Source organism: Hyperolius riggenbachi, chromosome 4 (genome assembly GCF_040937935.1).
Source record: "Hyperolius riggenbachi isolate aHypRig1 chromosome 4, aHypRig1.pri, whole genome shotgun sequence".
Lineage (NCBI taxonomy): Eukaryota > Metazoa > Chordata > Amphibia > Anura > Hyperoliidae > Hyperolius > Hyperolius riggenbachi.
In genome coordinates this window covers 300,565,407-300,577,696 of record NC_090649.1, presented here as the reverse complement: position 1 = coordinate 300,577,696, position 12,290 = coordinate 300,565,407, and the positions used below count along the sequence as shown (strand labels likewise).

Sequence of the window (12,290 nt, the reverse complement as noted above, 5' to 3'; positions counted from 1 at the left end):
TAGAAATGCTCTATAGACAGCAGGTTAAGGTGACAGAATCCACTGCGGCGTAATGAAGTGAACATACCTATTGAGTTATATGGGCAGTGTATTCACATATGCTATTATTGTGCAATGTAATGTGCATAGTGTGAATGAGGCATTTTAAGTACACTTAAAGAAAATCTGAAGTGTAATGTAATTTATTTAATTATACATTCCCATGAGAGCTTATTAAAAACTCTCCTAAACTGCCTAGAGAGAAGAGAAAGAAGGGCGGGAAGAGGGCCACTGGGTGGGCATAGATTGAAGGGTAAGATTCCGCTCTCAGTAGTCAGATTTTCTCCTAGCAAAACAGTAATAGTTATGGCACTCATTGCACAGTGGTTTAGGAGAGCTTTTAATAAGCTCTCCAGTGTATGTTTAATTAAAGATATTAAATTACATTTCAGGTATGTTTTAAGTATAAGTACGCCAACATTTTCATGTAACAGAGGAATGTGTCGTTATGAATAGTTCGACTTAAAAGCAGACAAATACTGAAACGCTATGTTCCACGCTATCTGCCATATTCCAGCTTGCTAGAAAGCACGATTATTTCTCTGGTTTAAAGTAGCTGTCTATTTCCTTTTCTGAAAGATTTAAACCAGAGAAAAATATATGACAGTATCCATGTCACGTTCACTAAACTGTGCTTACATATATCAACAGGTTTTTTTCAATGCTTTACTAGCTGAACAAATCCTCTAAGGACACAAATGATGCATAACCTTGGAAAATAGTAAGCTGCTGTTTATCTATAGTAAACACTGATCAGCCAAAACATTAACACCACCTGCCTAATACTGTGTAGGTCTCCCTTTTGCTAACAGAACAGGTGTAATATGTTAAAGCATGGACTCCACAAGACTGCTAAACGTGGTCTGTAGTATCTGGCACATTATTTAAAGTAGGGCAGGGGAGTTGTAAATAAATATTAGGTACAGTAATTGAATAAAAATGTACTGATTCCTACTATATTTAAATTAAATATGAAAAAAGGCAAGATATGAAAATGCCTCGTTTCACATACAATAGTCATAATAAAGTTGCTTCACTAGTGGGAAGTCCAGCTGTGCTATTATGCAATCTGACATTTGCAAAAATTTGAATCTGGATTATAGTACATTAGAAAATGTATTTTCAGTTTATTTGAGCTGTAATATATTTAACCCTTTCAGAGCCAGATGGTTGTGGCCCCTTAATGAGCAGAGCCATTCTTTCAGTATATTTTTACGTTGTGATTACTGTGATTGGCTCACAGTAATCACGGGATCAGGCGTACAGAGTTCAACCGTCACTAGGACCACTGAGTGAGTAGGCTGCAGTGGTGAGAGAGCGACAAGAATAGCACGAGTGTACGGTGGTGAATAGTTGAAATCTAAATCCTGTCAGAGACTGGCAGCCATTAGCAGAACATAGACTTCAACAGTCCGAAACAGGTTAAACAAGCTCATATGAATGTAAACATGTGTAACTATTGTCAGCTCTTGGACCAATTCCACATATGTTTAAAGCTAATGGGAACCGGGTTTTAAAAAAAAAAAAGTCAGATACTCACCTAAGGAGAGGGAGGCTCTGGGTCCCATAGAGCATTCCCTCTCCTCTCCCGCTGCCCGCTGCTGTCCTGTCTCCCGGCTGAAGGGAGGCTTCGGAGATGCTTCGGGTGCCCGAGTGCTCCCGAAGACGGGCCGCTCTACACTGCGCATGCGCGCGCGCCCTCTATGACGCGTTTGCGTGTGCGCCGCCTGTCTTCGGGAGGACTCGGCTCCCGAAGACTTCAGAAGTCCCCTCGGCGTGGGACGAGAACGGAGGAGCCAGCGCAGCACCGGGCCACCAATAGAGGAGAGGGATGGCTCATTAGGACCGAGCCTTCCCTCTCCTTAGGTGAGTATCTGCCTTTTTTTTTTTTTTTTTTTAACAAACCCGGGTTACATTAGCTTTAATACTCACTTGTCTCGTTAAATAAACAATTTGATATATTATTACATTCGTTAGTGTTTATATAATGAAATCAAGGTTATGCAATATTACTACATTCTCCATAGACATTTGCAAATCTATTTCCCATACAGCATGAAGAAAGAATCATAGAGGAAGAGTCTCTGTGAGTTTATCTGCACATCACTCTCAGATACACCCAGAGATGGATTGCCTGAGAGGACACAGGCACTATTGCTATCTTCTTTCATGACCTCTCGTTTCTCAAAACTTATTATAAATAAAACAGAACAAATTATCTTTCCACTGTCTCTGTCCACTTCTCTGCCTGATATAACAATAAATGTTAATAACACCTCTATAACTACAGTTCCCAAAGCACGTTGCTCAGGGATGGTTCTCTCATGAAGCAAGGTGAAACATTCTAGTGTTTACACTAAGAGCATGCAGTCAGAGTAGGAGGAGGAGTAGCGAGAGGAGAGCGAGCGAGGTGAAGAGGTCATCATTGGGGAACAGCAGCTTGTTATGCTGTGTGAGGAGTCTGAAAGTGAGTGAGGTGGAGGAGGCAGTGTTTCATTTTACTTGCACAGCAGAAGTGAGGAGGTGGCACTGCTGTCCTGACTAAGGAGTAATGAGTGGCTGAGGGTGAGCAGTTTGTTTGTGAAAGAGTTACAGCCAGCCAGTGTGCTGTTGTGTTGAGCTGCAGTGTGTCATGTGAAAACATTAAATGAAGCAGAGTAAATTGTTAAGGGCTGTGCGATCATTCCAAATCGGGAAGAGGGGGGGGGGGGGTGCAGGTTGTGCTGAAAAATGAAATCTTCATCTCCATAAAGCTTTTCAGCAGATGGAAACATGAAGTGCTCCAAAATTTCCTGATAGCTAGCTGCATTGACCCTGCCCTTGATAAAACACAGTGGACCAACACCAGCAGCTGACATGGCATCCCAGACCATCACTCACTGTGGGTACTTGACACTGGACTTCAGGCATTTTGGCATTTCCCTCTACCCAGTCCTCCTCCAGGCTCTGGCACCTTGATTTCTGAATGACATGTAAAAGTTGCTTTCATCCGAAAAAAGTACTTTGGACCACTGAGCAACAGTCCAGTGCTGCTTCTCTGTGGCCCAGGTCAGGCGCCTCTGCCGCTGTTTCTGGTTCAAAAGTGGGTTCATGCTTCCATCTGCTGAAAAGCTTTATGGAGATGAAGATTTCATTTTTCAGCACGACCTGGCACCTGCTCACAGTGCCAAAACCACTGGTAAATGGTTTACTGACCATGGTATTACTGTGCTCAATTGGCCTGCCAACTCTCCTGACCTGAACCCCATAGAGAATCTGTGGGATATTGTGAAGAGAAAGTTGAGAGACGCAAGACCCAACACTCTGGATGAGCTTAAGGCCGCTATCGAAGCATCCTGGGCCTCCATAACACCTGAGCAGTGCCACAGGCTGATTGTCTCCATGCCACGCCACATTGAAGCAGTAATTTCCGCAAAAGGATTTCCGACTAAGTATTGAGTGCATAACTGAACATAATTATTTGAAGGTTGACTTTTTTTTGTTTTAACCACTTCAGGATTCTGCGTACGCTTAACTACGCCCCTGAATCCTGAAGTGGTTTCCATGGAAAACGGCCGCTCGTATGAGCGGCCGTTCCATGTCAGTTCACGGAGGGTGTCTCCGTGAACACCCTGCGAGCCTCCGATCGCGGCTCGCAGGGTAAATGTAAACACGCGGGGAAGATCTTCCCCGGTGTTTACATATATACGGCGCTGCGCAGCAGCAGCGCCCTGGAGGAGATCGGCGATCCCCGGCCTCTGATTGGCCGGGGATCGCCGGCATCTGATAGGCTAAAGCCTAATCTATCCGGCGCAGGACGGCTTTCCGTCCTGCGCCGCACACAGGGGACGGGAGAGGGAGGGAAGGAGGCAGAGGGAGGACTAGTGCTGTGGAGGAGGGCTTTGAGGAGCCCCCCCCCCCCGCTAGGCACAGCAGCGCGGCGGCGATCAGACCCCCCCAGCAGGACATCCCCCTAGTGGGGAAAAAAGGGGGGAGGTCTGATCGCCCTGCCTGATTTCTGATCTGTGCTGCGGGCTGAAGAGCCCCCGCAGCACAGATCAGCCAAACCACCCGGAATCCGGAAGTGGTTAAAAACACTTTTATTTTATTGCTCGGATGAAATATGCTAATTTTTTGAGATAGGAATTTTGGGTTTTCATGAGCTGTATGCCAAAATCATCAAAATTAAAACAATAAAAGGCTTGGAACTTTTTCAGTTGTGTGTAATGAATCTAAAATATATGAAAGTTTAATGTTTATCAGTACAATGCAGAAAATAATGAACTTTATCACAATATGCTAATTTTATGAGAAGATCCTGTATATATATATATATATGTATATATATATATATATATATATATATATACACACACATATATATATATATATATATATATATATGCCCCTCCTTTTTCAGTATAGATAAGCCAGTTGTAGCCCCCCCCCCCTCCTTTTTCAGTATAGGTAGCCAGATGGAAAAAAAATGGGGCCGGGAGGCATTTGGCACTGAAGTGATACCTGTAGAGGCGAGTCACTGCTAAAGCCCACACTGATCCTCTCACCCGCTGAGTCCATAGCAGCCAGCCGTGAGGTGCAAAGAAAACAGGGCACCTGCAGACTAGCTGGGTCTGTGTGCTGGCCACCTGCATATCCCTTCTCTCCTGCAGCCCTAGGCTTGGGCCTTGTGGCTTTTTCTCAAATCCAGCCCTGAACTTGCAACACACTGTGCTGCTCCAACAATGCTACATGCAGCTCCATTGCAATTTTGATAAAAAAGATTCAGTCTGGTGTGAAACAGCCCATTGGATTTAATTGTCCAAGTGCTTTTCAAAACACTATAAACTGAAAGTGATGGTGATCAGAAAAGCTCTTCAAGAGTTATTGCTGTGAAACAGCCATATCCACAGCATTCTTGGATGACCTTACAACTCCACCCATTTGTGTTAGTTTTTCAGTGTGTGTATGTGACTTTGTGTATATGTACGGTATATATATATACTGTGTGTATATGTGTGTGTATACATAAACACACTCTTATAATTATATCATAGACAGCAAGTATAATTTCTTCCCATTTTTCTTTTTGGATATCCATATACTATACCAGTACTTTTCTATAAATATCTCATGAGACCTCGGGCTAAAATGTTTGAATCAATGACATAGACATATCTCTACACTTTTCATAGATAATTAAGACTGTAATTGGAAATTATGCCACTGAAATGAATAATAATATGAGAATCAAGAACACATTTAGCTAGATTTAAGGATCTGCTGCCACCTGCTGTGTCAGTATATCCTCCTTCCTAGCCAAATATCCAAGTGTCAGTAAGAAAGAAGAAATTTAGACAAGCACTGTCTACATTTCCTCCGCAGCTCCGATTCATTATGCAGCAATGTAGCAAAAGTGCCTGTGTTGAAAGCTGGAAGACTTATAGCATAAAACTCAAAGAGCACAACTGCTACTGATCACTAAGCATCTTATGAAAAAGCTATAAACATATGTCCCTATATGAATTTACTATAATGTCCATAATTGTCACACTTGCCATAATCTAGCATCTGGAAAGTGGGCTCCAGGAAAATTCGGGTCACCTCTACATAAAGCTGCGATCTGCATAGTACAGTTGTGAGTTACTGGGAAGAATAAAATGCAGATTCTCACATATAGTGCCTAAACATAGGAGGGTCAGTATTGACTAATGCTGTGTCAGACTACCCAATTGGAGAAAGCCTATCCTGCAAACATGGATACCCTTTTAGAGAGGGTGTGATCAGCTAGGATATTTTGCAGGTTTCATCTAAAATACTCAAATAGGTATTCAGACATTTTATGAACAGCACATTTGTACAGCTTCCATTTCAAAACAAATTAATAATTTGTTACGATTGTTCCAGATGACAAAGATTCAAAGTGTGTATAGAGCTGGAAATGTCTACTCACTGGGAGGTCCAGCACAGGTTTGATGAACCCGTTTCGTTGCAATGGTAAGACTGTACAATCTTCTTTCTCTACTATGGACACACATACTGTATGTAGGCAATATCTGCATTACTGGCATCCAAGGTTTCTAAACCTTGTGCAACAGATATGGGGTCAGCAACTACATAAACATAGTATTAATTATTTTTAATTATACATCTAAACTGCCCTACAGCAAACTACAAGGCAAACCCCACGTTTCGTGAAATTTAAAATTTTATTAAACAGCTAAAAACCAATTAATACATCTCTGCCTAATGCTAGCACAGATCTTACATGGGACAAACCATCACAGAACAAGAATGGTCACACACAGTAACAAGAGCTCTAAAATTCAACAGCTGAATTAAACAAGTTAATACAGTATTTACCAAACTTTGTGCTCATTTAAAGTAAAATATAAAATATCCTAAAAATGTCAGATGGATGAAAGATGGATGGACTTACCGTAACTAATGTTCTATATCTTTATCTCTCTAGTTATCTATTCTTGCAAGAGGAAGGATCACAGTATGCTTTGACCTCTTTTTATTAAAGAAAGTGGCAAGATATTCTGGATTCAAAAGATATGCTGGCAATTCTTGTAAAGGGCAGAGCACTGTCTTGCTTCAAAGAAATGCATTTTCTGTTAGAAAAAGGTTATGGTATTGATTCAACTTTTTAACACCCATTTTAAAGCAAAAACAGCATAGTTTAAAGCCTTAACTGTTGCTCACACCTAATCACGTAGCACACATTTAAGGATAATTCTCTAAATTAGAATTAATCCATTGTGTAAGTTTGTAGGATGTGATGGATTTAAAATATATTAATAATATATATTAAAAAAGAGGTTTCCAGACAATAATTAAAATTCCAACCAGCACCAGCAGTTTCATAAAATCACGCTGCTTTATTAACCTCCCTGGCGTTTTGAAGGCCGTGGAAGGGTTTTTTTTAACCTAATTTTTTCTTATATAATGTAGCTAGCCTAGCGCTAGCTACATGATTCCCCCCTCCCTGCGGCATCCGTCCCACCCCTCCGATCGCCGCCGGCGATCAAGCCCATCAGGAAATCCCGTTCGGAACAGGATTTCCTTCAGGGCTTCCCCCGTCGCCGTGGCGACAAACGGAATGACGTCATCAACGTCATCCCGATCCACCCCATAGCGCAGCCTGGCGGCAATTGGCCAGGCTGCGCACGGGGTCTGCGGGGGGGCCTCTTTCGTGGTGGGTAGCGGCGGTGAGTGGCGGCGATCGGAGAAACACACAGCTAGCAAAGTGCTAGCTGCGTGTTTCAAAAAAAAATTATTCAAATCGGCCCACTAGGGCCTGAGCGGTGCCCTGCGGCGTTACTGGACGAGCTGAGCTCGTCCGTAACGCCCAGGAGGTTAAATATCACTTAAAATCTTCATTTGTACAAAGACAAAAGGCCTCTTTCACATGGGAGGCTCGAGGCAGTGAAATCGCTGTCTGTCATCCCTGCACTGGGTGGGCACTTTCTAGAGCTCAGCATGGACAGTGGAGAGGTGGCCACAATTTTTTTGCTGTCAGGTAAACGCACTTTGTGTCAAACGCTGACATGGACTGGGTTTCAAACGCTGACATTCGGCTGCAATAAATTGTACACAAAAGCCATTCAGGGGCCAGCACATGGAAGGATGGACTGCCCAATAAGCACAGTTCAGCCTTCCATCTGAAAGAGGCCTAAGTGGAAAAGGTAGAATCAAGTCCACAGAGCTGGCACACATACTGTAGTTGCACTCTCTTGACCTGAAGATGCACCCATGTCTGAAACAGTGGTCTGTTGCCACTGCAAGGGCACTTTCTGGGATATAATTGATTATTATATGTGCAAGATTTACAGCATAGGGTGAGCTATAATTAAGGACACCGTATATGCATGAAAGTAAGCTATTATTTACTTCACCACAGACTTGATTCTACTTTTGACACATTTAGTGTCTTCGTACATGATTTGATTCTACTTTTGCACTTTTAGGCCCTTATTCAATTCACTTTTTTTTCCTAAGTTTTCTCTTAGCAGAGAATTTTTCTGTTTAGAATAACATTTCAGCACCCTGTAATTAAAAAAGTATTAAAAAGTAGGTGAAAAAGTTCCACCAAAATAATTTTAAGTATTTTCTTACTTGCAAGTGGGTTCAAAAGTATTTTAATTGGTAAGACGTGAAAATATAACCTAGTAGAAAACTGAGGAGAAAAAGTGAATGAAATGAGGGCCTTAGTGTCTCTGGATCCTAACGAGGCTTCCCCCATCTCCCTCCGCCAGCCAGAATCAGCACTGGCAGCCCTGAATGAGCTGGCACATTAATATTTAACTTTGCCTGCCTGCATAGGCACACTAGCGGATTTCCGCTCGTGCTCTGATGGGAATAGTCAAGCCTGATCGGGTCTACTACACAGACAGCTCAGATTAGCACAGTACTCAGCTAATTACACTGAGGGAAAGCCGCTAGTGCGCCTGCACAGAATCAGCGGCATGCCCCAAAAAGCGGACTTTTGGGGGAACCATCGTTGGACAGGACAGGAAGGGGATTGTACACAAGATTAATCATTGTGGAATTTTTTTTTACTTTTTAGTAGTCAGTAGGAACATCAACTGATCTCTAATGCAGAAGGATGCATAACTGAATAGCCTAGGCTAAACATCGCCGGGAGAGTGGGTTTACATACCAATATAGATATAAGAAGCACTTCTGATGTGAATCCATGGTAATTAACATAAAGATATCATATGGGTACCATAAATGATTGTGTATGTTCTGTTATGAGTCTTTAAGGGTCCTTTTTAAGTCTAGAGATACACTAGAAATTATAAAGAGCTATCGCAATCACAAACACTTTGGCTATCATTCATAAAGCATTCCCGCATGCGGTAATGCTGAAAACAGCTGACTTTACCGACCACTTAGCAAAATGTCCATTCATAAAAGCTGTTACTGCATGAAAAGCTGACATTCCCGAGCAGAGCGATAAATTACCCCCTTGTGCTGTGATGATCTCAACACATGTCACTAAATGTCAATTCATAAAGATTAGAGCAGGTGGTATCAGGATGGAGAATACCGCTCCCGTGGAAGAGGCGATAAGCATGCGGATAAGAGCAAAGTTAATGGAGACAGACCTCCCAGGCAGCAGCAGTGAGAGCAGAGCAATAAAGGCTTTCCCGAACACCTCAAGCTGTGTTTTTTAACTTGGGTACCTGTTTTCATATGTTTTACATCAGAAAGTCTGCATGTGTAACATTTTTTGAAGTTCTTCTAAGCTGTGGCAATTAAATAGATTGTTTAGAAAGACTAATAGACAGATTCAGCGCAGATTCAGGGCAAACGGAGGCAATTTAAAAAAAATGCACATCTAAAGGGAAGCTGGGGTGCTCTTTTATTGTAAAGCTGTCTCTGCACGGAGAACATGTATCAACTCAGGCAGCTTCTCATGTTACCGGCTACCGCCAGCCTAGAGCCTAGTTCGGGAAATCACCGCACTGCTATCGCAACTGTACACTTTTATGAATGAGCACACAGAAGTCTAAAATACCGAATGCTGTATTTTGCCGGCTGGATTTTTTTACCGGACACACTTTTATGAATGATAGCCTTTGTGCAAGCACTTTGTAAATGATTTCAGCAGCGTTTCTGGCAATTATGTTAACTCATATACTATGTATTTCAGCCAAAACACTCACAAAAGGCTGCATGTCCTGCATTTGTGATTTCCAAAATCACAAGCAATCAACACTTCTTACTTACACTAGCAAAGCATTTTTGAATGTGCCGGCGATTGTCGGAGCTTCAAAAACACGCCCAAAATCGCTCTAGTGTGCCCCAGCGCTACATGATATTTAATAAAGAGGGTTGATATTATGAAACTGGTGGATGGACTTTTCAATTAATCCATTATTAGGAATGCCATCCTCTACCCTGCGTGGAATATTAATTATTTTGTACATAATCTAATTTGAGTTGACATTTCTGGGGGCAATAGGAAGTGAACATTTTACAGCTTTTAGAAACAACAACAGGAATGTTTTTGCACAACCGTGTAAGCAATGTGTGCTAGGTCACAGGAAACTACTCAATAGATAGAGGAGGGGTAATGACCATATGCAGCACCACAAGCAATGGTATACAGGTAAATCAAAATTTATTGAATATCAAAACACTATATAGTCATAAAAGCAATTAAAAACAAAACCTGCTGGTTGGTCATCCTCAATCATGAATAATAAACTCCAATATATAGTAGTTAATCAAGTGTGATATACATATATATATATAATCATATGTGGTGCTCAATATTTGAGCAACCACAATGATAGAACCCGGGTTCAATTGGCTCAAATAACATAAAAGTGCAATGTGCAATAACAGTGGATATGGCAAGGATTATACCATGCAAACAACATGAATGGTTAAACACAATAATAGACAAAGTGCATGGTGCATGACAAAGAAAACAATGTAAGATGCAGAAAGTGCTGAGTATGATGCTGGAACTACAAGGGCATGTGCAGGGAGGAGAGCGCTTATGTGACCCAGGAGGATGAATAAGAGGTGACCAGCGAGGAGGGACGCCCCCGGCAGACGACTCAACCGGTATCGCGGCAGTCACGCCGCTTTATCAAGAGAGGGGGATCCGGCATGTAACAGGCGGAAGACGCCAGGTTATATAGCGTATGGGGAGAGCGGTCACGTGACCGCCAGACGCGCATCACGTGTTACCGCTGACGTCACCCATAGAGGAAGTGCGAGCGAGTGAGCTGGATGCAGGAAGCGAACGCTGGAGCGCATGGAAGTGTAAGTATGGAGGGAGGAGAGGGACAATACTCTATGCGTGTGTGTAGACATAGAAATTACATGTAAAAAAAGGGCAGTATAATGCATTGTTGTACACACATATTACATAGTTATAAATATATGGCTAATACATCTATCAACCCCCATATGAACATACAGAAGAATAAACAAACAGGTATAATAGAAATGCTAACATCAAATGTCCATAAGACCATCGATGAAGGAGCAGAAGCAAAGTCAATTCTCCATAGTATGAGCATAGTCCAAACGCGTGACCGACGCGAAACGACGCAAAGCAGTCAGCACATATTGTTCATATATGCGAAATCCATAAATTGTTCAGGGTAATCCAAAGGAAGTCCAATGCAATGTCCACATAAATGATGAGCACATATTAGTAATATTATACAGCAGTCATTTAGGCATCAAGAACGTAACAGATAAATCAAATTCGTGGAAGATCGAGGTCTGCTATTGATAAGATCAGTCCGTTTTTTTTGACATGCTGTGTAGAATGCTTTCTTAATCACCTTTTTGGGGTAGCCGCGATCCAAAAATCTTTGCTGTAACTTATCTGCGGTATAAGTCAGTGGTAAGTGTTCCATCTTCTTGTATGCTGACCGTAACGTCCAAAAAGTCAACTTGACAAGGGGATATCTGTTTGTAGAATCTTCCGTTAAAAATGAAGTAGTTATGATCCAATACGAACTGTAAAAGCGATGAGAGATATTTGTATAAAGAGATTCTACGTCACAGGTGACAAGAAGTGATCCAGGTGGTACTCGGATGTCCTCAATAGTGCGAAGTAAGTCCATACTGTCACGTAAATATGAGTCCAAAGCTGTCACATGATGATGCAGAAAAAAGTCAAGTCTTGACCATCCTGATTCTCTCTTAATAGATCCATAAGATCACTGAGTGCCTGTCTGTCTCTCTCATTGAGATTGGAATCGATTGAATCGGTGGATGAGAAATGTTTCTTGAAAGCAAGCCTTCTACAAAACAGATGAATGTCTTTAATTAATTCAAACTTGTCCAAAGTTTTAGTAGGTGAAAAAGATAAGCCCTTTTGTAAGATTGACTTCTCGGTCTCTGTTAGTTCATAAGTTGACAAATTAATTACATTTAGTCGATTTCTGCTTGATGTCCCCTCAATCGTTTGCGTCTCTGATGTAGGGGTGAGTTCAACAAGTCTTTGAGTCTTTCTATGTTTCCTACCGCCCCTTCTAGTTCTCCTTCTGTGTCGCTTGACAAAAAATCACTCTGTGAGTCAGAAACCTCAGTATTGTTACCACCTCTTCCCGAACCCACTGGTCTACTAGGTTTAGGCTTGGTGGGGGGATTTTTTGGGGGTGGTTTGGGGCCTTGTGGTCTACCCCTGGGTCTGCGTCCACCTTGTCTGCCATTGCCCCTATGGGACCATCTATAAGCAGTGCCAGCATCATAGTCATGTCTATCTCTCTCCAATTTTTTCTTTTTACCATCAA

At 42.0% G+C, this 12,290-nt stretch overlaps 1 protein-coding gene across 6 annotated transcripts in view; it reads right to left on the bottom strand.

Moving 5' to 3' along the window:
- AKAP7 (A-kinase anchoring protein 7) overlaps nt 1-12,290 on the bottom strand; it is a 301,183-nt gene that overhangs the window by 225,381 nt on the left and 63,512 nt on the right. The window contains exon 8 of one of the 6 annotated variants that reach the window (XM_068231569.1): nt 6,521-6,632. The exons of 4 other annotated variants lie outside the window; for them this stretch is intronic. In XM_068231569.1, coding sequence (XP_068087670.1) covers nt 6,616-6,632 — 17 coding nt within the window. In that variant the 3' untranslated portion in view covers nt 6,521-6,615. Of the gene's footprint in view, nt 1-6,520; nt 6,633-10,408; nt 11,799-12,290 lie in introns of those variants that run through there. One more of the 6 variants, XM_068231568.1, reaches the window with a different exon arrangement.